This window comes from Delphinus delphis, chromosome 12 (assembly GCF_949987515.2).
Source record: "Delphinus delphis chromosome 12, mDelDel1.2, whole genome shotgun sequence".
Taxonomy (NCBI): Eukaryota; Metazoa; Chordata; class Mammalia; order Artiodactyla; family Delphinidae; genus Delphinus; species Delphinus delphis.
In genome coordinates, this window is record NC_082694.2 from 29,002,173 (window position 1) to 29,029,662 (window position 27,490).

At 37.9% G+C, this 27,490-nt stretch overlaps 1 protein-coding gene across 3 annotated transcripts in view; it reads left to right on the top strand.

The window, feature by feature from the left end:
* EXOC6B (exocyst complex component 6B) overlaps nt 1-27,490 on the top strand; it is a 708,543-nt gene that overhangs the window by 520,917 nt on the left and 160,136 nt on the right. For all 3 annotated transcript variants that reach the window (XM_060026390.1, XM_060026391.1, XM_060026392.1), the window contains one exon: nt 18,986-19,059. In XM_060026390.1, the coding sequence (XP_059882373.1) occupies nt 18,986-19,059 (74 nt within the window). The remainder of the gene's footprint in view (nt 1-18,985; nt 19,060-27,490) is intronic.

Here is a 27,490-nt window from a genome sequence, read left to right on the forward strand (position 1 = left end):
CTCTGAACCTTAAGTACCAGGCCCAAACACCTGCCATTTGGGGGTAACTGTATTCACTTATTTTTATTTTCTCCATTACTTGATCCCAGCTATCTTTGACTCTCCACGTCCATATAGTTAATTATCCACCATTGGTCATTCCCCACAAGAGTCTGTCTTAAGCCTTCAGGCATTCCTTTACCAATCTCTTCCTGATGTGAGGGAGACAGAAGAGAAGTGAGTCCTCAGGACCCTGGTCAGAAGCGTAAGGGAAGCAAATGTGACAGGTCTTACTATCATTCTTCTCTTGCAGCCTTTGAAGTTTACATTTTGCAAAAGGAGTTTTGGTCCTTAATAACTAAGCCAGTACTAAACCCAAACTGCATCAGCCTACCAAACAAACTGTTAAAGTGACTACCAGCTCGTACATTAAATCAAGCCTCTCCGATAAGATGCCCAATAGTAATTAATTTGTCATTCAAAATTATGTTTAGTCATCCTTGAATAACTAGTACAAAATGCGTACCCACACAGGTTTGTTTGGTCTTTTTTCCTGCAATTCCTTAGAAAACTCTTACATTCCCTTCTGAGTATAATTCTTTTCTCCCCTACTCTTATTTTGCTATCACCCTTGAGCCCATGTTGTGTTTAGGTCCTAGTCACAGGACAAGATTCAATAAGGGATAGAGCAGAGCAGAGTGCTACCCTTCTCTGGCAAGGGAGATACAATAGAAAGCATTCTGGAGAAGGCTGAGGGATCAAGCTTTCACAGTTTCGCTTAGCACCCTTGCATTTATCAAGGAAATATGGTAAAAGTATGAAGACAGCTGGTGTATCAGTTCATAGATCAGTTTGTGCTCTTGATTTTCAGCTCACCCAGCTATCCAGCTGCAGACAGAAGGGGATTATTATAGTAGTGCCTCATGATGGTTCTGTGTTTTCTTGGATTTTTGAGCTATGCATTCTAGCAAGGACCAGAGTGCCCCATTTTCATTGTAAGTTGCCCAGTGTTATTAAAAGCTTTCACATGAAAGCTTTCCATATTCTTCAGTTTCTTTAAATTGAGCAATGGCAGGACAACCTAGTCCTCCAAAGCTTCACCCTCAATGGGAACTTGTTCCCAGGTGACATAAGATAATACCTTAATTATGAGCTTGGCTGCCACATTCCACTGACTGTTGACTTCTCATCCTGGGAAATGAAATGATGTCTTAATGCCCTTTTCCCTGCCATCACCTGTTAACGAGTTCCAAATATTCTGCATTTTCTCTGAAGTCTTTGTTTTGCCAGCTCAATCCATAATAATCTGTCTTAATTAAATTATGTTTATTTGCAAGGAACAAAAATTTATTCAAAACAGTTCAAGAAAAGAGGAGGGCTTATTTTGAATATATGGATTTCATAGGATCCAAGAAAAAGGTAAACAGCAGATCATGTCTGCACACTCCTGTCTCCTTAGCCTCTAGCACAGTGCCTGACATATGGTACTTGCTTAATAAATATTTGTTGAATGAATAAAAATGACTCAATTAGCAACTACCTAAGTTTCTGGATCTTTTTGGTCAGCTCTGAAGATGGAAGGGAGTAGAAGTAGGAAGTGGCTTGGGATGGAAGTCATGTGATATGAATAGCAAGGATGTAGTTGGAATCCTAAGGAATACTCTCTTAGGAGGATGTACAATTGGCAACTTGAGTACACATATCCTACCACCAACTTCTATGGATTATCAAGCCGTTCTTGCCACCAACAGTCAATTCTCAATATATCATCTGTATAATATATAATAATTAAAATCAGAGGTAATAAAAACAGATTGACCTTTGAAACCAATCTGTTTCTATCATCTCTGATTTTTGTTATCATATATTATATTTAGTAGTTTGGGCATACTTTATTCCTCTTCTTAACCGTATCTTTATTTATAAAATGAAGTTACAATTATACTATCTCACAGACTTGTTGAGATGATTAAGTAACACATAACAAATGCTCAGTAACTGCTAGCTGCCATCCTCATTGTCAAGTGTCATCATCATCATCAGAAAGAGTACTAAGCTGGAAAGAAAGCTGTTTTGCCGCCAAGTTTTGCCACCAACTTGCTGTGTGATCTTAGGAATTCATTAAACCTGTTTGGGCTTTGGGCTTCTCATTTATAATATGGGAACACTTGGCTAGATGATTTCTGAGTTTCCATTTAGTTCTAAGACATTACAGTTTATCATGGGAGGGAAGATTGTGTGGATATTTTCATGTGTATGGAAAGTTGTTTTAAAAATTAAATGAGATAATGCATATGAAATGCTTTACAGATCCTAATACACATATATTTGTAACCACTAGTAAATATTAAGTATGTTTATTATAGTTTTAATTATAGTTATTATGATAACATGTTCATCAGAGACTTAGAATATATGGAAGCAGAAAGCAGGCTTTGAGTGATTACCATCAGGAGCTCATAAATTTAATGACCATTGGAATAGGGTCAGTAATTTTTTTTCTCAAAGAAACTTTCTCTATAATTGTTCTCAGAGTCTGCTTTATGGTACTTACTTTTGGATAATATTAGTTTAGGAAGAAAGCAAGCTGTCTAGTGAAGACCTAAAGCACTATAGTATCCTGTAGAAATGTCAGTGTGGTTGTGGATAAGATCAGGGTTGCCATGATGAAACGTGTTACTTAAGCAGTCCTGAATTTCAGAAGAGTCTAAAGAGTATGAATACATTTCTTTTGGAAACTTAGTTATTAGGACATGAGTACTAATATAATACTGATATGACAGATAGATTTAAAGAAGACAAGTTGGCTTTCTGTGAGATATACTTCAATCTTAGAAATGTTAAATTGTTGTAGCAACTGGTATCATTACATACTGTGGGACTCTTGTGAAAAGTTTTGAATTTAAATACTTCCTTTCCAATTAAAGTATATATTTTATATTTTATCAGAATAACACTTTTCAAATTGTATCTTAATTATCTTAATTGTACCTCTGCAAGTCTTAAAAAGAGAGCCATTTTAAGAATATAGGGTTTGAAGAGAGACAAATGGAAAAAGTTGGAGCCCAGTAAAATTTTAAACCTCATCTCCTAGGTTATATCAAAATAACAGATGCCTCCTTCGTTTGAGGATATGTAATTCCTGAAGATGCAAATTTCCTGTTGTAGACTACTCAAGGACATTTTGTGTGTTTCAGTATCATTGATTTCAGATCCCTTAGCTTCTATCCTCAGCCTCATCTTTCTGAATTATAATTTTAAAACAAGCTTTCCTGTTCTGCCTTCTTCCATCTGAGAAACATTAAGGTAAAAAGATTGATGATAGACTTGGAGTTTGTATGCAGAAAAATAAACTTGCTTCCTATAATTTGCAGTGTTCTGCACATGTGAAAATCTAAGGATAATTAGTTATTGTTGCTTTAATGTGATGGAGACGATAACTTGTTCTATGAGACAAGCTCTATGGCTAATGAATTTTGTCTTTTGGTTGATTGACTGGTTAATGGAATCAGAAAAAATATTTTTTGTTTCTTCTTTACAAAAATGCTTTCATTCTCTATTCTCTAAATGGATATAGGGATTTGGGTAGCCAGTCTTTGTTAGAGCACATCCTTCTTTATTTATTTTATCATTTGTTTTCCCCTTTTCTCAGTTATGTTCTGTATTCTTGTTTCTAATTCTCATTTTGATTCAGTATTTGCAGTGAAACTTACAAATTTGGAAGGGAGAATCATTAAGTTGGCAATTATATATGTATATATATTATATATAGTTATGGTTATCAACATTTCGTTCATTCTCTTCATTCCTTGTTTTCTCTGCAAGACCTGGAACACTGTAGATATTCTATACAAGAAACCAGATTTAAAACTCAAGTGCAGTGGGAATTTGTAGGATGAAAATAGAGGCCATAGTCTGGTACTTTCTCAGACACACAGCTCTCAGTCAATCTATGCAAAAGCTTCCCCAGATACTTATGGACTGTATGGCTTTGTCTCTCTCCCACTTCCCAGGCCCTTACCCGTTCTTTTTAAAAGCAGGATTGAGCTTGGATTCTCAGCTCTAAAATGGTGTGGGAAGAGCACAAACTGCAAATATCTTCCTTCTGTCAAAAACAGGCAGTAGTTGTCATCCTAGGTGCTATGCTATTATGCTATGTTATTATGATGTGCCTTTCTTAGCCATGAAAAACCCAAACAGAGGGCTTCCCTGCCATTTAAATGGCCATGTCACTTCTCTTTGACTGTGGATGATGGACCCTGTACCCTCCGGAAGGACTTTTCTCAGACATGGATCAGTGAGTAGTGCCCACTCAGCAGTTATTTTGGTCTTTGAGCTGAAGTTCCTTGAATTCCAGGAGATAAGGCAGTCATTGTCTCTCTGAACCCATTGCCAGACACCCAGTCATTTGATAGTAGGTGCTGCCAACCTGAGCAGTGAAGGCGGGCAACCTGCTCTTCCTCACCATGGCCTAAGATGCCATCCTTGTCAAGCGAATGGAGATGGATCATGCTGCTCTAACCTTGTTATATATCACTGTCAAACCCTGCTCTTGGCTTCCAGAGATTGGCCAACAGAGACAAAGTACTTTTTCTGGTAGCAAATGTTACCTTGGATTGTTTGTGAGGCATTTAAGTGATGAGGAAGTACAAAGGACCTGCTACATGAAGAATCATAATACCCAGTTAAGCTTCTTTATCTGAGGCAAACCTCCCAATACCCTAAATTCTGTTTGGCTCTTTGGTAAATGCGGTACTTATCCCAGCTCTAAATAAGGACAGTGGCTGATTCCTCTTAGAAACTGTTTAGATTTTTCTTTGAGACCTTACACACTTTGGAAGTTTCAGGGACTAGAAAGATTAAGAAATGCCATTTCAAAGAAGAAAAAGTTTAAAAATATATTGTGGTTATTGCTGTTTTCCTATTACTTAAGCCTGGTTCCAGACTTGGTAAAAAGACTTTCCCTAAAGTTAAAGGAGTATGTTATAACAATTTCATAATCTCCGAAGCCTTTTTACTATTCCTTTATTAGAAACTTTATAAAACAATTATTTAAAAATTTTCATTAATCCTCATGATTTGCTTGAAAACACCCAGAAGCATTTTCATGGAGAAATGAGCCCATTGAAACAATAGCTTGTCTTAATCATTGCAAACCAGAGACCTTACCTCACCATTAGCACCAGAGCAACGTATGGCCATCTCTTTCTGCTATATCAGCTAGCTACAAACATCACCTCAGCTGAAAATTATTTCTTTAGCACCGCTACCTCATTCCATCAAGCCATTTGCACCTCCCTTTTACTCACATAGGCTAAAATCCTAATGTTTGTAGTAAGCCAGACTCTCCCAGGAATATCTGATGCATTCACTGCTCTTGTCTCAAGGTGTTTACACTGGGACATTTTATACATTTTATATTTTCTTTGGCCCTCACTTCATGTCTTTGGGGCTGAGGCCAGTAAACTATTTATTTTAACTGGGCCATTTTATAAGGTGTAAACCAGGAAATCATATTAAATACCATGTCTATTTAAAAATTATTATAATAGTTGAAAGTTGACAGACTTCTACTCAAGCCTACAAGAAATTCCTGTAACATTCTAGCCATCTGCTGCCTTTAGGTGGAAACAGTACCTTATACATCTTAAAAAACTGACTAAAGTCCTAATTTTTATGAGACATTTTAAAAGAAATAAATTTCAGTCCTTTCCACTATTGCCTGCTCTAGTATTTCAGCAGTTAACAAATTCTGATTTGAGTTCTGTTGTTTTAATTAAATCATCTATCTAGTCTACTTTTTCTATTACAAATGTTAGAAATTTATCCTTTCTCTCTTCCTCCCTTTTATGTGCGTGTGTGTGTGTGTGTGTGTGTGTGTGTGTGTGTGTGAGAGAGAGAGAGAGGCACCACAAAATCCCCTTAGCATTCCCAATTTCATGTTTCTAAGACTGGAATTTAGAAAACGTGAAGAAAATATCATTGCCAACACTTCCATTTAGAAAAGCTGAAGTCTTCAGAAACTAGTGAGTCAATTTATAGAATTTTTAAAGTCTTACCTATAATGTTCTATAATGATGGTTGATCTATATTTTACTTCTATATTCTACTCCTTTCCTGGGAGGAGAAGGTGGTTTATGGTAGGGTCTCTGGTAGGATAATGTACACTTGTATGGGTGAATTGAGGCCTTTGTCTTTGATCACTAAGTAGCTGTGAATTTGGACAACACACTTAAAAATCTTTCAAAATCTTTTTACCCATTTGTTATATGTGAGTGGTTTGGACTAGGGTATCCCATTGGACTGCATGGCTAGGGATTAGCCATTCGAGTACGATGAGGTAGGCTGGGAAGGGTGTTCTGACAAAAGCAAGTATTTGTATAAATTCTGGGAGGAAATAAAGAACATGGCATATTAGGGAACTAAAACTAGTTCATTATGACTAGAGAATAGGGTGAAATGAAGTGGGGTAGCCAGAAGGAAATGTGGAGACATAATCATTGTTAGTGGATCCAAAGCAGATTTTAGAGAGAGTACTTTTAATGGAAGTAGGGTGATAGACCAGACTGCTGAGAGTTGAAGGATGAATGGAAGATAAAGAAGCTGAATCAGTGCTTGTAAAAGACTCAGAAATTGACATGGAAAGAGAGGAAAGAAAAGGTTGTTTATTTAGTTGCCTCTCTTAAGCCTAATAATTGGGACTGTTTAATTATAAATAACACCAAATATTTTATATAATGTAACCAAGAATAGGAGAAAAATAACACTTTATTTTCTTTGTGGGTGTCAGTAAAATTTGCCTGGTAATCTTTCTCTTCTTTTTGTCTTTTTCTGCCCTTTCTTCCTGAATGATGTGCCTTTCTGAAGAAATTCAAGGCTCCTCAGTTTTTCACCACATCCCAGCAGTCACATGGCTTAAGGCCTGCCCTTCCCCTCTGACTCACAGGAATCTCTTTGTCAGCTGTCTGCCTGTCAATGGATGGAAACAAGGTGTAGCATCAGCCCCTGCCCAGGCAATTAACCAGGGGAAAGGATGAGGTTCTGTACTCTTCTGTAGAAAAGCATTTTTGAGGGCTTTTAAACATTTTAAAGACAGGAGTGCTTTTAATACTTGAGATGCTCATTTATCTCCTATACTTCCTAGTAGTTAAGATATTCCTTTAAAAGCACCCGTTTATCATGGAAAGAAGTTGCTTAGGTACCTTAAGAAACAACTATTTTCATTTCCTTTTTCTCCAACTAACCTAAATTCTCTTAAAACACTAATCTCCCCCTCTCTTACCAGTGCCTAGGAGTTAAAAATGCCTAATGCTTCCTCTAGCGTTCCTGTTGTGTCTGCAGTCAATTCCCTGATCTTGTAACTACCAGCTTAAGGTCTCGGGTTTCACTGACAGAGATTCTCTTTTTCTCCTTCTTTTGTTTTTGTTTGTTTTAGGGGAAAAAAAGAAAAGGAAAACACACCCCAAACTGAGCTCTTAGTGGCAAAGTTTATATTCTCTAGTAAGATAGATCTTGACCTCTGAAAATAAATTCATTAGTCTGTGTAACCATAATGGCAGACCAGTATTTATGTTCATATTGATCTTTCACAAACATTTAACATGGATGTTGACCATTGTTTTAATACTTTACATTATAATTCCATTGAGGGGGTGGAATTCCCAACTAATACTAGAATAATTATATGAAGCAAAGCTAGAGAATATAGAAAATATCTTTCTCTGGGCAAGATATGCAGAACTTTTTATTTTGCCATATCAAAAATGATCTCTTGGGGCTTCCCTGGTGGCACAGTGGTTGAGAATCTGCCTGCCAATGCAGGGGACACGGGTTCAAGCCCTGGTCTGGGAAGATCCCACATGCCACGGAGCAGCTGGGCCCGTGAGCCACAATTACTGAGCCTGCGCGTCTGGAACCTGTGCTCCGCAACAAGAGGCCATGATAGTGAGAGGCCCGCGCACCGCGCGATGAAGAGCAGCCCCCGCTTGCCACAACTAGAGAAAGTCCTCGCACAGAAACAAAGACCCAACACAGCCATTAATTAATTAATTAATTAATTTTTAAAAAATGATCTCTCATAATGAAGACTTGCTTTAGTGTAATATCTTTAAATTTTTTGATTCATTGAAGAAGTGACCATGTAGGCAAAAAAAAAGCATAGTATTATTTTATTGTATCCAATTCCAGTAAATTTCACATTACTTATGCTGGGACACATCTGGCTATAACCTAGATATTAAAATGGACTCAATATCAAGTTGTAATGTGCTTGATCTGGATTGGACCTTGTGTTCCAACAACAGTTTTCCAACACCAATTGGGTGTTCTACAATTTAATCCAGTTCTAACACTAACTACCTGGAGTTAGTGCAGACTCCACAGGGTAAGGGGTCAGTCCCTCAAGACTGCCCCTCTTCAGGCATCAGCCACAAGTCACAGGTGACCTCAAGCCACCCGTACTTCTCCCTAGCTGACTACAGATTTGGGGCTCATCACATCTCCTTTCAGTTCAGTAATTCACTAGAAAAACTCACATAACTCACCAAAAATGCTGTACTTATGATTACAGTTTTATTATAAAGGCTGTAAGTCAGCAACAGCCAAATGGAAGAGATGCATAGGACAGGATCCTAGGGAGGAGGGGGCAGAACAGAGTTTCCATGACCTGTCCTTAGGATTCCAGGCATGTCAACCTTCCAGCACATCAGCATGTTCACCCATCAGGAATTCCTGATCCACTGAGCTTCAGTGTCCAGAGTTTTTATATGGGGGTTTCATTACATAGGCATGATTGAATAAATAATTGGCCACATGATTGAAATCAATCACCTTCCCCTCCCCTCCCTGGAGACTGGGGGTGGGGCTGAAAGTTTCAAACCTCTAGTCACAGGCTTGGTCTTTCTGGCTTGTCCAGCCCCTCCGTTAAAACTACCTAGGGGCCCACAGGAGTCATTTCAGCATAAACTTAGGTATGGTCAAAAGGAGCTGATTGTGAATTGCTCAGGAACTTTCCTATTGCTCAGGACCTTTCAAGGGTATTTGAAACTCTGTGTCAGGAGCTGAGACCAAAGACCAGATATATTCCTTGTTATACAATAGACCTCAAGAGTATATTTGATTCAGTCGCATAGCTTTAAGCAAGTGAAATATTATTAATTTCATTTTACAGAGGAGACATCTGGCACTAAAAACTTATGTGATTGGCACAAGGTCACATAAGTAAATTCTAGAAAGGATTGGAATCCCAGTTACCTTAGCTAGTATATCCATTTTCTGTGGACATCCATCAGCTTAGACTATGAGACTCAGTTTTCCTGGCAAATTGTGAGACTATCCATGATATGTATACCAAAGAAGCATTAACTATCTGCTTTCAGTTTAGAAAGAATCATAATTGACTTTTTAAAAAATCTAGCTCTTTTAGCTTGGGAAACATCCTATGTGGAACCTACCTTAATCATTTCTCTTTAAGTATTTTTCATAGCTTTGTGTGACATACCTCCACCCTGTTCAAGAGCGCTGACAGTGTCTTGATACTTTTCCTTTTAATGAGTCAGCATTTGTTTTGTATTGTATACTTACAAAACATTTTGCAGTTATAGATCAGGATTGCTACTGGTATCACTTGCTGGGGAAATGGAGAACCCAAGAGCTTTGTCCAGAAACATATGCTGCTCAACTATTATTATTATTTTTTAATTATGCCCGAATCATTCCAAAAATGATTTGAGACCAGTTTCAGTAGGATAAGTTGAAAAAAATAATAAATTAGATATAAGAAAAGAAAATGGGATGAAGAGAAGAAAGGTGAGAATACTAGCATAAGAATTAATAAAGAGGTAATATAAAAATTTATTGACAGGCACAGTGAAGAGCATACAAAGTATATAGCTCTCTCAGAGGTTGACCTATTTTTAAAATATGGGCTGCATAGAAGACATTGTGTAGTGTCAGGAATATTTGCTTCAATACTAATTTCATAGCCAATGTAAAAATGGAATTCATATTGTTATGAATTTGGGGAGTGCTCTTTCCTTGTCATTTCAAAGTCTGAAATCATTCTTTGCACATTTCATTTTAGTTTTCATTCTTTACAGTCAACATCATCTAAAGCTGTGCTGTCCAGTACTATAGTTACCAGCCACAAGTGGCTATTGGAGCATTTGACATGCAGCTCAGAAATGAGTTGTGCTCTAAGTGTAAAATACATCCTGGATTTTGAAAAAACCTCATGAAAAATTTTTAAAATACTAATTTTATGTTGAAATTAATATATTTTAGGTATATTGGGTAAAACAAGGTATAATATTATTAATTCTAAAATTAATTTTTGTTTTCTTAACCTGTGTACTAAAAATTCTGAAATTACACATGCAGCTCACACTTCTATTTGGACAGTGCTTTTCTAGAGAATTGATTTTCACCGTTATGTTAAATGCCCTACAGAATCCTTCTCAATGTAAAATTTCAGATAGCTTAGCTCTGAGTCTATGTTCATACAGCAGAATAATCAGTGCTGAACAAACACACGGATAAGATTAAGTCATTGAAAGCAGAGTAAAAATATCAAGGATACAAAGTTACTACTTCAGAACACAAGTCTTTCTCATCTCTCAGGAAACCCACGCCTTTCATGGCAGATCCTCAGTTTTCTTAGAGATGCACAGAAGCACTGCTGATTGCTAATTGGGAGAGGCTTCTTTTCACTATACTTTTAAAAGATCTATTATGAAATTGGCCCTTATTTTGCAAAATTGCAAAGCATTTGGGAACTTCAGAGGAATATTGTGGCTTTACACAGATCTATATATTTTTATGATTTTATTCTCTAAATGAAAAAGATATAGATACATACATATATACATATATGTGTGTGTGTGTGTGTGTGTATATATATATATATATATATATATACACATATATATGGAACATGTAGAGTGAATATTTGCTTTTAGACATTCTAGATCAGGGATGCATATTGAAATAATAGAAAGACAGAGGGATTAGGTTCTATCTGGTTCACTGACTTACCTTTTTTGCTTTTTAATTTTTTCTTCTGTAAACGTCCTCAGTAATTACAAATGCTCCTTTCAGCTTTAGGATTCTAGGTTGTAAACGCAAGTGCTAGGACATCTTGTGCTATGTTTTTGGTGATTATTTGTGGAATATTAAGGGAAAGTCCAGTGCCATGTGGCATGACATTGTTCTGCCACTTGTTATGGTCTTGGCTTTCCTTAACCTTCTTCCTCTGCAGTGCAAAAGATACTCTGTTTAATTTGGTGAATACAGCTAAAGTATTCTTATCCACCATTTAAAATATTATTTCCTTAAACAAAGAACAGTACCCAGTGGCCTCCTGGACTCCATGACATGGTAGGAATTTATGTCATCTCCTTCTTTTAAATCTCGAATAAAATGGTTTTCTAATTTGCTTTGCTAGATTCAACCAATTAATTTCGTTAAACTGTTTACAGATTTTTCTTATATGTTAGGTACGCTAGGCAAGGCATAGAAATCAGCTTCTCGAATTTTCTAGGTTTATTCCACATAAGACAGCTACTCTCTCCAGGGGAATGTATATTGTCATTGACACCAGTCACTGCCAGTACCTGAACCCTCATTTCCTCTCAGTGGTACAGTATAAGGGACAGCCAGATGGAGACTGATTGGCTTATTTACTCAGCATCATCATGAAAGTTCTTCATGCTTGTGGCCATTTCCTAGCTTGTAGGGGATTAATCCCTTACTAATTAAAAAGCTATGTCTATCTGTCCTAGTTTTCAGTTGTCTTTTAGAGCAAAAGGAGTTAGGAGAATTAAACTTTGAAAACAATTTATAAATCTGTTTAGAGTACTGGTTTGGCATTTGCTATCAGACTTTGTTATTATCAGTTTTAATCATATTTCTCACACGGAAACTCAGAATAGGTTAGTTAGACTGGACTTTTCTCTGCCCTTCTTGAGGTAGGAGATCTAGTGAGTTACCTATTTAAAATATGTAAAAACAAAGAAAAATTTACATCACAGAATTGTACCCTAGATAATTAAAGGTAACTATTTTTTTTTTAAGGTAACTATTTTTTATGATCACGTGTTCATACAAGTAAACTTATACAAGTATAGTCAGCTGAATCTCCAAGGAACTTTTCCCTCCCACCAGTCCTCCCTCCCTTTTTCTGTCTCCTTGATAGCTCTCTCCTTAGTACTTACTTCCTTATGTTCTGGCTGACCTTTCTCTGACCAGCAGGGCCTCGAGTGAAGTCCCTGTGGAGTCCATCAACTCTTCTCTTTAATTAGCTTAGTGGAGCCACTGTGAAGTGATGCAAGAAGGTTTTAGCTTCCCGGGAGCCACACTTTGTAGTCTAGCATACTCCTTATCTGTTGCTCCAGGGACCCAGATACCAGGAAACCATTATATTAATACAGCAACAGCAGCTCTTACTTTTTTAATCCCACAAAAACCACATGTGACCTGACATGATCTTAAGATATAAACAAGTACCCAACATACTTTGGGCTCCAGAGTACTGACTTTTCTTTCTTACCTGACATTTTGGCCAAAAACCAAACCCTTAATCCATTCAGTGAAGGCTGGTGATGCTATCTTGTCCACTGTCTGACCTGGAACTTCACTGGGAGCAATAGTATATGATACTAACCAGGAACCTGGTTAAAATTTTGCCCACTACCTTTTCAACTTTCTCTTATTTGAGCAAATTAGCTTTTCCTCTAAGAATTGCTATTTTACCTATTTCCCAGATATTGTACTAGTTTTGATTTTCTGAAATAAATTTTACCTTGCTCATCTCCTTTGAAAATTATTCTTGTTCTATGGACAATTTGCAAAGATTCAGAAGAATTACTTTTATATTCTGTTTCCAACAGCTTGCTTTTGATAAATTCTCAAATGTCCTGTCTAGATATACAGATTACAGACTCAGGCAGTCATTTTTTTTTTTTGAGAGTTATGTTTTATTTGGTGACCTTACTGAGAACTAAAGCCCGGGAGACACCTCTCAGATAGAACTGTTCCAAAGAGGTAAAGGGAGGAGTCAGGGCATATAGGAGTTTTTGCTGGAAACAAACAAACAAACATGGAGTCAAACATCAATAGATTATAGCTAATCACAAAAAGCAGACATCTCAAATTAATGATTTTAGTGCTTCTCTATGTATGGAAAGATGCAAGAGTCTGGACTCATAGAAATTATTCCTTTGATATGCATCTTAACTATCCAGGGCCAGTATCCTGTTTTCCTTCATCCTGAAATCTCTTCAGGGCACACTGTCTAGGGTGGATGCAATGGTTGGTGGCTGATGGTGGGTAACATTCATTGTTTACCAAAATGGCAGGCAACATTCTTGTTTACTGAAATAGCAGGCAACGTTTTTTTACCACACCAGTGTTAAAAGTCCTGTATTGGGCTTCCCTGGTGGCTCAGTGGTTGAGAGTCCGCCTGCTGATGCAGGGGACACGGGTTCGTGCCCCGGTTCGGGAAGATCCCACACGCCGCGGAGCGGCTGGGCCCGTGAGCCATGGCCGCTGAGCCTGCGCTTCCGGAGCCTGTGCTCCACAACGGGAGAGGCCACAACAGTGAGAGGCCCGCGTAGCGCAAAAAAAAACAAAAGTCCTGTATCCTGGGAACCCTACATGCAAGTAGGGGCAAAAAAAAAAAAAAAAGAGTGAGACGAACGCATAAGTCAAGCTTTTCCAGGTCCTCACCAGCCAACTTCACCTATAACCTTTTATTTTTTTAATTTATTTATTTTTTTAACATCTTTATTGGAGTATAATTGCTTTACAATGGTGTGTTAGTTGCTGCTGTATAACAAAGTGAATCAGCTATACGTATACATATATCCCCATATCCCCTCCCTCTTGCGTCTCCCTTCCACCCTCCCTATCTCACCCCTCTACGTGGTCACAAAGCACCGAGCTGATCTCCCTGTGCTATGCGGCTGCTTCCCAGTAGCTATCGATTTTACGTTTGGTAGTGTATATATGTCCATGCCACTCTCTCACTTCGTCCCAGCTTACTCTTCCCCCTCCCTATAGCCTTTTAACCTTTCTGAGTTTCATTCACTTCCCTCTTCTCTCTCAAGGCCTTGAACTCTGAAAAACCAGAGTACTTTTCTCTGGCTGTAAGGCAGTCATTTTGATTCCTCAAAGCCCCTTCTAACTCTGACTTTCCCGTTTTATTCTCATTAGGGTTCTCTGCTCTTTATAAAATTTATATTTTGTTTTCCTCAGCCAAATATGAATGTACCAGATAATTTTTAAATTGATTTAAACATTTTTTTCCTCCCCCCATCTAAGCGGCAGTTAATTTTAAGACCAGCCTTCAAGCAGTGTAGAAAGCATTTTGAAATTAGTGGAATCCCTCCTTTTTCTACTTTGGCAATTTTATTTCATTATTATATGAAGATTATTAGAAATGTAAAACTATAGGATACTTTTGAGAAATTAATATTGCTTTAAAAACAATTGCCACACCTCATCGATTTAAGTGTGTATGAGAATGTGAAGGAATGTTGCATATTTGTTAAGTGAGGGGTTTTTTCTTTCCCTCTTTATACCTTTATACCTCTTATTTTCTTTCCCTCTTTATACCTTCACTTAACAATATGCCTTCTTTCCTATAACTTTGTACACCTCCTTTTAATTTTTTTAAAATGAAAATTTATCTCATTAAAAGATTTTTCACGTTTGCAAATTGGATCTTGGAGGCAGGCCCTGATCCCAGCTTCAACTCTTGTCCATACTGTGATTGGACAAGGGCAGGGAAGAGCTGCTGGGGAGAGCCGAGCTCTCTGAAGGATGGCTGGGTGCTGGTCAGGGGCTCCACTAACCTGAACAAGTTTTCCGAGAGGAAGCTTTCTTGCCAGCCTCATTGGAACCTTGATTCAGTCCCCACACAACATAAGGTAGTCAAAGGTAGGATTTGGTTCTGTGTTAAGTGGAGGGCCACTCTGTCAAACTCCAGCCTTTGGAAACTTTGGCACTGGCTTAAGCCACTTAGAGACTGAAAACATACCACAGACCTTGGAATCCAGAGACAAGTCCAGAAAGAGACTTTTTCACTGTGCCCCATATATCCATTGGTTCCACTTGGCCACTAGTACAGACATGTACTCCTTTTTATGATGTCAAAAGAAGGAAAGTTTTTATTCATGATTCTAAAGAAAAGCTTCTGTGTGTACATATAATCAGTTTGTATATGTGTCCGCAGACTTGGGGCTCCTTGTCCCCTCCCATGTGCAGTTTTCCTTCTCTCTATCAAGCAGCCTCTGAGGACATGGGTGTGCAAATCAATCCCAGCTGCCTATAATTCTAAATCTTGAACAAGTTCTATCTCTTATTACTAGAGAAAATAGCACTAAATAATTTTTAGGGGTGTGTGTGTGTGTGTGTGTGTGTGTGTGTGTGTGTGTGTGTCCTTCTATTTCCTTTTCTCTGATTATAAAAGTGGTCTCTACTCATTTTTAAAGTTTATAAAATGTAAAGAATAATAAAATCCCTTGTAATCTTCCTCTCTTTAACAGCCTCAGTTAATATTATGAAATAAATGCTTACTGTCGTGTTTTCTATTCATATTGTATTTTACATAGTTGACGTCAGACTAAATACAAACTTTAATTTAAAAAAATATTCACACTTTCTTACACTATTAACATTTTTCATATATGGAAAAAATTGGCTGTAGAAGAACAGTCATGTTTTAAAGGAAATAATTGAATCACAAAATTATGGGAGACCTATTTCATGCATTTATTGATTTCTAAAATAATACCAGTGAAAATTACTGTGCTGTGGCTAATACACTAGTAGTTAGTCATATCAGCTTCCTTTAAGTGAAGCACTTAAATATTTGCCTATAAATTTTCAATACCAACTCACTAACTCATAACTGAATAGTAACTGAATTTCTTCTAATGTTTTGTCCTGGGTATAGAATAATGTCTCTTGACCTTTGTTTGGTCACCAACCCTCTGAGAAGTCAATAAAAGATATGAACCTTCTTCACAGAGAAACACATATTCCCACAAAAAACTAATTGTAATGATAATCAATTATGATATGCCAGGTACTCTGCCAACTGCTTTACATAGTTGTTTCACTTAATCCTCATAGCAGCACTATAAGGAATATACTGTTACCCTTATTTTTGAGATAAAGACATTGAAGCTTTAAGGAGATTAAGTAGTTTGCACATGGCCTTAGAGCTAGTAACTGGAGCTCAAACTGATTTTTATGACCCAAAGCCCATCTCCTCAATCATTGGGCATCTAATTTTAGGGAGCTTATAAATTCCTAAAGCCTACTTATTGATACTCAGGTTAAAGGCACCCTACTATTGCAATCCAAAGATTTTCCTTGGCAGTAAAGAATATGTGTAATTAGTTAATCTTGTTATTTCTGTAAATTAATATATAAGTATTTGTTGGACATCTACTGTTTTTAATACTTGCTACGTTCTGTGATATGGTCCTTATCCCTAAGGACTTTACTGCCTACATGGGAAGACAAGAATTACATATATAAAACAATGAGAAAAAAATGTAAATATGAAGTTGAATATATAGTAATTAAACATTTCCATAAGCTATACACAAAAATTAATCTCTTTACTTTGTCACACATGATGTAATTTTCATTCCCTGATTTATAAAAGGAAAATCAAATCTAAAAGGCCACCATGTCCTCTGGGAACCTGGAAGATTCAGTGTGTCATAAAATGAGGTCTATAAAGTACAGCTCTGACTAAATATGTATCACATCCAGATTCCTGAGTGGTTTCATCAGCATCATGTCAACCCCAGGGGGCATGCCCAATAAGGAGATTCAAGCATGTGTAGCCACCTCTCAAGCATTCAAACCATGTATCATAGGGCAATCCTGTTGAACTGAACATGTGTAGGGCAGCAGAACACCGTGATAGTTGCTGCATCTTGACTCAAGTAGGGTTCCTACTGACAGAGAGGACTTCAGATGATGCAGCATAGCTGTTATGTCATACGGGAGCAACAGTGATAATCTACCAACCTTGGATGAAACTACCCGGCATGGGAAGCTTATTTAAGCTGACCACCTGACAATCAAGACAAAAAGAGTGGCTGTGGCTATAATTCAAAGAACTGCTTTCTACAGGAGCATAGTATGGGAAAGTTGTACTTGTAATTGAGCAGTGGCCATATACAAGGTTATCACAGATAATGGCTATTGTAAGATATGAAGGATGGATTCTGTCAAGCTTTTATTAACATGGCTCTCATCATGTATTTGTATAGTCTTAGAACTTTACTTTTTTAAAACTTTAATCATTTGGGCTATACATATAGAATTCATTTATAAATGGCATATAAATTTTCTTTCCAAAGTAAATAGAAACTTAATGTGCTAATCATTCTATATCGTTTATCTCCTTCCATTTGAGTCATTTTTATTTAAAATCTCTAGAAGAAGAATATTTTGTGTTACAGTTGTACAACACTTTGTGTTCTATACAATTCATTTAATAACTTGTTTTAAATTTCATTTCACATAATGTTTTTGTGTTCCCTGCAACTTACCTTGATAACATTTTTTAAAGTAGGTCAAGGATTTTATGAAAACCTAGTAGACATTTCCTAGATGGAAAATATTTTTAAAGAACAGAAATTCCTGTCATTGTACATAAATCATCATTTGAATCTGTGCAGTTACTAGTTGTTTGAAGTAATTTTCCAGACATATATGCAAATATCTTGATGGATTTTATTTAATTTCAAAAGACTAATATGATACCAACTTTCTATAATTTCTTAAATTCATTCCTGAAGTAAAATATAATTGAAAGGAAAACATTCCTTTTCATATTTGCTTTGAGCAGATACTTGTTATTTTTGAGGTAAATAATAGATTGATGTTAAATGTTTATCATACTTTGGCTTCACAGAGAGAATTCAAGGCATAGTTAGTAACTGTCCAACTTTTGAATTTGCTCTGTATGTACGTGTGTGTGTGTGTCTTGTGAGTATGTAGGGGCTTAAACAAGACCTTTTGATTGCATAATAAGCAGGGCTTAGGGACAATAAAATCTGACATTCTTAACTGTTACTAGTATTTGTCCCTATAGCCCTGTGCAGTTATCTTCTTATTAACAATGTAGAAGCCAGAGTCATAAACTGAGCATGTACCCAAGGCGCTACTGTAAATTGCAAATAGCATTCATGTGGTCTCTTTTGACCTAAGACTAAATTGGGATAGAAGGAAGAGAAAAAAGAATTTTTGAGAGTGGAATAGAAGTAGAAGTCAAGAACAAAGAATACACTAGAAGGATGGACATGTACAAATGTTTCCTAAGTTTTTGCTGTGAGATTTATTTAGATGGATCTTTTCATATCTGCAGTACTCTTTTACTGAAGAGCCAAGCACTAGATTGGGGCAGCCTCTGCTGCTGGTGTGTGTGTGTGTGAGTGTGTGTCTGTGTGTGTGTTGGCGATAATGCACTCATGAGATAATACAAATAATCAGTGAGGGAATAATTAATGATGTGGCAGGGAATATTTTTTGATAAATGCTTGGGGAATGAGGTGACAGGCGTGAAATTAGAAAATTCCTTCAGCGATCTAAAATATAAATAGCTTTCGGAACTGAAAAGAGTTTCACAGCTGAAGATTTTATTGTGTTGAGAGGAAAAACTTTTTTCTCTCCCCCACTCCCTCCTCCTTTGCAAGTTGTTTGTCCATTCACAAAACAAATACTCTGAAGCCCAGCGCAGCTCATGGGAATAAATTTCAGGTCGAATTAGTACAGTTTCCTTGCTGTCAGGATGCTGGAATTAATGGTGTTTTGATGACACGAATTTTGAAGGGCAAACAAAGAAGCTGAAGGGAGAGAGACATGACTCCTTAGAAGCTTGGTCCTCCTCTCCCCCAGCCTCTCTTGTCTTCCCTGTCATCCGTCTGCCAATCTCCCTGTCCATGGTTAGTTAAAGGCGCTTTTTATCCTCTTTTCTTTCCCACAGAGTTTGCCAGATCCGGCCCGGTGCCTGGGTTCCAGGAGGACACGCTGCAGTTGGCCTTCATCGACTTGAGACAAGTAAGTCTTTGTGTTTTTGTTTTTTGTTTTTCTTTTAAGATGTGTGACTGAAGACCATCAGGTCTTAAGGAAAAGGGGAGGGGAGGGGGATTGGCGTTGGCGATTCACACTGGAGACCTAAGGGTTTTTCCCTGTGTTTGAGGCCACCTCTTTTATTTAGCTATCTGGGATCCTTAGCTATGGTGGAGTTAAAGGTTTTGTGGGTGGAAGGGAAGGCAGGAGGTGGGAGGAGGGACCCAGAATGTAGAGGGACTCAAGTGACCCTCAAGTGATGTGACCCATTGTGCTATAGTTGGCTTCTGCAGACACAGCAAAAAGATAGCTCAGCAAACCAATGCTAAGCAGGTGCACTGATGCAGAGACTGCCTGCCCAGAGGACTTTTGTTTGCAGATAATGAGGGCAGTAGCATTTAAGAAAGATGAAATATTTTGCATTCTGGATTGTTGGTTTGGTTTGTTGACTTTTTTCTGTTGCCTTAAGTCTTCCCATCCCCTCCTTTGTAGAATGCGGTCAGCCATGAGTGACTAAGTGGTCATTTTAGATACTTAGCAAAGGCCCTGACCAGTCATGCTAACCTGACAGGCGACCCTACTGAAGTAATGTGATGAAAGCTGGTACTTAGGTATACCTGAGCTTTGCAAGCCCATTAGATAGAAAGAGTCGTGCGATAGAGCTGTTGCTTGCAGATTGAAAAGGGTGGGTTGGTAGGCCTTGGTGGATTGGGTATAGAGGAGCAGTATGGGCGGGGGCCGAAAAAGGGAGAGAGTTAACTGGGCTCTGTCATCTCTTCACTCTGAAGATGGATGGGGTTGGATAGAAAGTGTGAATGAAGTAAGAATCAATGACTGATGCTTCTCTCCTATTAAAACAATCTTTTTTTTTTTTGTCTGTTTTTTAAAAGGGGGCTGGCTTTGTTTCTCCTGCCATAATGATGCAGTGCCTCTTGTTTTCAGAGCTGACAAAGTTTGCATTCTGAGAACTTTTAGATGCCCAGGGTATTTCTTAAAGCTGTAGGACCCCTTGTATTGGTAGTCTCCTTACTACTGTGACTCGATTCATGCTAGAACAGCTTTTAACCCATAATGGATGGCCTGAGCTACCCCTGAATCCTTGTGGATGGGTGGTGTAATCTGTCATCTGATGACAATTCTGGAAAGCCCTGTTAAGCAGAAAACAGAAAATTGTGTCTCTATAGACCCGCCAAAGTTTGAGGATTCAGGCCGCGTCCCAGAAACGTGTGTCAACTTAATATTTAGGAGTTGAGGTGGGGGTTCTCTTACACATAAAGGCTTTCCCAGCATGGTCCCAAATGCAGCTGAGTATCTCTTTCCACACTTAACACCTTCCACCTGTGGATTCAGCCACTTAACCGAGATGTTCAGGTTTTAACCCCTTGGCTGATGTAAACCTGAAAGATTGGGATTTTGCTTTATGGTTTTGTGGAGTGGTATCTGCTTGACTTTCCCAGCACTGTTTCTTCTCAGAGACTTCTGAGCCAATTGGCGTTTCTTGGAAAGCAGAAATTGAATTTCATTGGAAAAACACATCCAAGGAAAAATTTTTCCCTTCTCACTCTTCATGGAAAGGAAGTGTGGTCATTCTCTCGAGTTTGTGGTTTTGGTCCCTATGGAAAGCAACACAGAAAATGTTAACTAAGGGAGTAAGTTAGAAAACACAGCCAAAATAAGGTGGATCTGAGCTGGGGATGAATGCTCAAGTACTTGTGAGCTCTCAGTGAGCACTGTTGCTTATGCTTAAGTTCCTATTTTCTGTTACAGTTTTGTTCTGAGGGTTCCGATTACGAAGTTTTAGTAGTAGAAACCAAAACTCCAAAATTTCACTGAGTCATGAAAGAATATGCCTCTTGCTATTCAATCTATCACTTAATTTCTATTCATGTCTGTCTCTATTAAAGCAGCTTACATTTTTCTTAGATCATTTGAAAAACTTGCCTAGCTCATTATTAGCAGGCCTCAGGTAGGTTGAATCAGTGTGACAAAAATTATCTTTCCACATCCCGTGCTGAAAATATTTATCTCTTTGCAGTTCATCTTAGTCATTCTCATAACTTAAAGTGACCATCATTTTTAAAGTGAGCAGCTAATGAACTATAAGAGATGTGCCGATTATAATAGAAAGTCTGGAAGTGTGGTTTCAAAGGAGATAGCTTGACCTCAAATGAGACATGACTAGGTGTCCTTGAGTATGTGTCCTTTTGCCTGTACTCTTTGCAATCCTAAAATAGAGTTATGGAATTTGGGGGCTGGGTGCTAATCTTAAAAATCATGTAATATAACCTTTGGCTTGATACTTGGAATCCCTGTACAGCACCCTAGACTGTGCTTGAATATTCTCCTTGAAGAGAACTTGCTTCCCCAAAGCAGCAGGGTCCACCTCAAGACAATCTGATTATAAGAAACGTATTTCTTAAAAAAAAAAAAAAAAAAGAAACGTATTTCTTAAGTTGGCTAAAATATGTCTCACTTAACTTTGACCCTTTCACTCTTTGTATTTTTATTAATGCACTCCAATTTGGGGGACAGGCTTTCTATCCTGATTTATTGAGCTTCCATCTGCTAGTAGTTGAATCTTTTTCACGTGTAGCATTGTTACTCATTCCATATCTAGTCTTTATGTGGTTGATTTTATACAGCACAATTGAAGACTTTACTCTCTTTGGTCTGCGTTTTCCTTTTTGACATTCTATTAACAAACCAGATTTTAATCATTCTTATTTATTTAGCCTGTCTAAACCTTTTAAGGTCCTGACTCAGTTATCCACCTTACTACCTGATTTAACCATTATGCCCTTTATAAGTCAAAGATAACAATATTAATCAGGAATGGCCAAAGTTAAAGGAAGAAGTTAAAGTTAAGGCAAGTTATAGGATACATACGCGCACCCATGCAAAAAGGGGATTTGTCCCCGGTGCAGTGCATCAAGGATATTCTTTTACTGTCATTGAGTGTATTTTCTTCATTGGTTTATGAATATATTCATTCTGATCATGCTTTCATGTTCTTTTGCTTTACAGTGTTTCAGGCTCTATCAATTGAATGATAATTTTTAAAATATTCAAAACATGGAATATTTGATGAACTCATCTCTGTATAGACTATAATAGCAGAGTGTCATTTAAAAGCCATAGAATTTTATTAGGAAGCAAATTAGATGTGGATAGCAAAACTATTCATCCTTTCTGAGCCGTCCTGTCTATTCTAATTTTTCTACTTCTTAAGGAAAAAAGTGAAATGACATTTTGAATACACAGCTTTCATGATATTTTACACTTTTATAGCACGTCAAAGTTAAAGTATATTTACCTACATAGCTCATTTGTCAGGTTTCTGGGTTTAGAAAACCAGCTGTTAATGTGAATTAGTGCAAATCAAAATCTTCTTCTTTGCCACTTTACAATTTCTATATTCCCAAGCTTATAAAAGTACGATTGCAGTACAACTTCACATTCATGTATCAAATCTATGTGCATATTTCTATGAAAATCCAAATTTGGGTTAATGCTAAATCTTGAGAAGGACAACTTAAAGGCTCATTTATTAACTATCTTGAAGTAGCATTTATATTCCAAGTACTGATAATTGCTGGCCCTTAATGGTTCATAATTGAGAATAACAACACAAGGCCAATAGTAGATCCTCAGTAGTTATTTGATTCTTAAGCAGTACTATGGTTTGTATTTTCTTCTGTTGTTAAACATTAAGTAAATTATGCTGATGAACACCGGAATTTGAACTTCAGATGATTTTCATTTCAGTTTATCAAACTCTGAGTGCCTACTGTGAACAAAGCACAACTTAGGTGTTGTGGGAATACACAAATGAATATAATACAGTCTCTGCCCTCCAGTAACAAAGAGGTGAACAGCAAATACTTGATTCTAATATAAGGCACAGTATGATTAAGTATTTCATTGGAATGCTAAAACAACTGTGTATGTTTCAATTATTGCAGTAGCTTTTGCTGCATAACAAATCACCCAAAAACATTGGCTTAAAACAAGAACCATTTATTTAGCTCAAGTTTCTACAGATTGGCTAGGTTCAGCTGAGCTCACTCATACTTTGAGATCAGCTGCCGGTTGGGCTTTGGCTTGCCTGAGGTCGCGTGCCTTAGCTCAGTCGACTCTTCTTTGCTCCCTGTGATCTCGCACTAGCCAGCAGCCCAGTCCAGGCTTATTCACGTGGCCTCCTGGCAGGGTTCCAGGAGAGCAAGAGGAAGTGTGAAAACCTCTTGAGGCCCATGCTTGAAATATCACTTCTTCCACATTCTGTTGGCTAGAGCTAGTCACAAGGCCAGCCCAAATTCAAGGAATGGGAAAAGAGACTCCAACTTACACTCTAGTTGGAATATAGGACTTTTATATAATCATGTGACATAAACAATGCAAATCAGGAGCAAGATTGAATCTCTAAGTACAAAAAATGGCCATGAAGTACAGAGGTCTTTGTAGGCCTGAGTAGTTATAAAATATTTCATGGAAAATGTGGAGAGTTAAACTGAGAAGAAGTTAGGTGTTGATGAGGGGTAAAGGTATTTCAAACATGGAGAAGAGCTGGATTTAAGTTTTGTTTGTAAAAATGTGTGTGCGTGTTTGTATGCATGTGTCTGTGTGTGTCTGTGTGTGTGTGTGCATGTGTGTGTGTATTGATTTAACCAGGATCTAGACTGTTTTGCCACCTTTAAGTATTAAGCTAATCTCTTTAAATCCCCTTTTCTTAATTCCTCTTCTTTGTTCTTTGCTTTTACTTTCCAGCTTCTTCATGGACCTCTCTTTTACGTTCTGTATCTCCTCATCAAATGCTGCTTATTACAGGCTACCCTGAAACACTTCACATTTCTGTTTTTCCATTCATTGTGAGAGAATCTTAACTTCCCCAGATAATTATTACATTATTTATTAAATTTTAGCTGTTCACCTTCCATGTCTGACCAACAGGAAGAGGTTTGAATATGTTCTTTAGAAACGTTTCTGTTCCTTGGCACCAACTGTTTTTTACTTCCAATATACGTAAGTTTTTATAAAGCTGAATGAATTAGGTTGTGACGTTGCATCAGATCTCCTGAATGGAGCTTGTTGGCAACAACTCTTATACAGCAAAGCCATCCCAAGATATCTGTGGCTTTTTTTAGATTGAGTTGGTGACATTCCCTCTAGGCCACTTATTCCCCAATTTCTAAACCGTCAGTCTAAAGTAAATGCAGTGCATTTCCATTGCAGGCACTTAAACTGCCTTAAAAACAGCTATAGAACCTAAGAGAAATAATTGTATATTTCTTTGGAGACGTTGAACAGATTCTGATGTTATGCCTATTAGAGGTATAAAGGTAAAATCAGTATTTTCAGTTAGTCAGCATCAGGTAGGGAAACCTGAGGACCACTCAAGAATCTGACTGTGTAGACACCTCCCCTTTTATTTCCCCTCCTATCTTGATCCTATTCAATAAAATTTTGGTTTTTGAATAAAATTGCCTTCCCTTCTTTTCGCCTTACCTTCAAGTCTAATGAACAATATTCCCATTAAGAGGAACATGTCCCCTTTGCATGACTGCTGTTGGCGCTTATGGAAAAAATATTAACTGTGCTTATATTTTAGCCTCAGTAGAACATCCATTTATATCAAAAACTGATTTTGTCTGATATGGCACATATCAAAATGAGGCTCAATAGAATTTCTTTTATAATATTTCACCCTAACCAGGCGATTACATAGGAGGCTGGGGTGGGGGTAGGGCAGGCCCACATAAAAGGCCTCAGGGATCAGTCTTCATCACAACCCTTAAGCTATATTAAACTGGAAGAAAGCCATCCCCCACATGTACCTCTTAGTAGGGAAGGGTGGTGGCCTGTAGTTTTCCCAAGTATTTACTGAGCAGTTGTCAGTGAGTCATGGTAAAGAAGGGAGGTGTGGGTGTAGGTAGTAGGGGAAAGTTTTTATGAAAGGATATTCTTGGTGGAGGAAAATATAGTGGTATATGAACCCTCTAGTAGTGAAGTGTGTGGATCAGTAATGTTGTCAGTAGAAATACTCTCCAGGTGCTCAACTGAAATATTTTGTTGATCTTGAATAATGGCCTATAAAACTGGGAGTCATCTGCACCAGAGTTAGTAATCAAACAGTTTGATAACTCATGAAGTTAGAAGATGTCATTTCTATAACTGATGTTAATGGTGGGGTTAGAAGGAATGGTTTAAGCCATAAAGCACATTATCTTGGAAAAGATTATCTGCACAACTGATATGGTAGCATATATAGCATGTATATGTGGGTAGATGTCATTTCCGAAATGAAATCTGAGGTTATCATATCCCAAAGGCATTTGTTGATTAGAAGAGGATGTAGTAATATTAATATATTAGAACTCCTGCACAAATCTCTGCTGATACAGAGCCACTAAAAGTTCCTGCAGACTATAGGCCATGCCTTGACATAGGCACAGCAAGCGCTTGAATGTAGATATAGACCTCCTTAATCAGGAAGTATTCATTCATTCAACACTATGCCTAGCACTGTTATAGTGGGTACAGTGGCATAGAGGGTATCGTGTAGTGAATAAAATATGGTCCCTGCCCTTGTGGAGCTTACATTCTGGTGTAGTTTGCCCATGCTTGTAACATAGGCCTTTTTAACATTCTGCCCTTCCCAAAATCTCTCTTCAGGTGGCCCTGGTGCTTTGAGGAAATGCTACTTTGTCTAGATTTTTATTTTTTGTATTGATGCTCTATTAGTCAGTTTTAGGGACAGCTGCAGAATTTTCTGGAAAGATCCCCAGGACAAGGCCAAATGTGCTGTATACTGATAAGCAGGCTTTCAGAAAAAACGTTTAGCTGTGTTTGGCAGCCTGGCATAAATAAGATGGTCAGCTTGAAATACTTCCTTTCCAAAGGTAGTCCTTTGGTTTTTGAAAGCAGGTTTTTCTGGCTGTATTAACAAAATTGTTTTGCCCATGTTGTTTTGACAGACACTTATAACCTTCACAGTGATACCTCTAACCTTAAAGGAAGTTCTGACAGCAAATAATTCCTATTGCCAAGTAGAAAAGAGCTAACACCTTTGGGTCCGGTTTTGTAGAATAAGAAGAAGAAGAGGAAAATTGGGAACATTTCTGAGAATAGATTCCACTGAGCTAGACCTTTGACCTCATATAAGCCAACACTAGATCAGCATACACAAGGATAGGGCACAGGTGAATAAGGTCTTCAGCTATGGGATGTGGCTGCAGCTTCTGCAAATCAGATAGATCCCCTTACTTTGCTTGGGACATTATTAACTGGAGCCACCATAGAAAATTTATAGAAGGAATTGCCAGTAATATGTAACACATTCTGGGATTTACTGAGTGTTTTTGGTTGATTGGAGGAGAATTTATTCTAGAACTGCTGAGACTTTGTCTCACCTATACCAACCTCTTAACTGGGGAGGAGGTGTGTCTGGAAATGCTGAATCATTAATGACAGGGTCTTTAAACTGAATTAATGGCAGATATGTGGAAATAAGCAATGGGTGAAGAACCTTCAGTTAGAGGGGTTGTGGACAATCTTTTGGGTAGCAGGAGACAAAACACCAGACTTTTGATGTATTTTCCCATGAATAATGCATTGGATTTGGCCTTTGACTTATGGGCCTCCCAGGCTAAGATTATCCATTGTTACTGGCAACCCATATTGGTACAGTCCTGGGTTAGATGGCTAACCTAATCTAAAGCTTGGTCAACAGAGTTGTCCACCACTTCCGACTTTAAACCGGAGGCAGAGAGATCTGCCACCTAGAGATTTCACCAGAGTATAGAACAGCCTTTCCAGTAGTGGCTAGAAGGACCTTTTCCAGAAGTGTGAGTCTAGTCTGTGACAACCCTGCTACCCCTTTGGTCCAGTAAAACAGCTGTAACTTTTAATGTGGGCATGGTGCCAGCATCACTCCAGATAGCCTCATAGTAAAGTCTCTCAGTTCAGAGGCTAGAGTTGCATTCCATTTCAACTCTTGTGTGAAGAGCTAATAAGCGTAGCATAGTAAGCCACCTGGTTATTTCTACCTTAGCTCATAGACAGCATTTGTGATCCTCGTGCTAAACAATAAAAGACCTAGGTAGTCTGTGAGGCCAGCTGCTAGGCTAGCCTGAGCCACTGCACTGCTCTCTGCTTTCCCAAGAAGCCAAGCCTCAGAAACTCAGGAGGTCTCTTTCTTACTTCCAACACAGCATGGATATGCATACCCATAAACCTGGAATTTGTGAATTTCTCAGATAATCACATCTTCAAGAGAAAGGACAGGAAAGTCATCACCAATGAACTTCCCTGGGAGTAGCAGTGGAATCAGAGGCTGTTGTGGTAGTGCTGGCTGAGTTAAAGCCTATTGGGTTCTGAACACAAATCTCATCCGCATTAACTACACTGTCTAGTGTCCTATTAG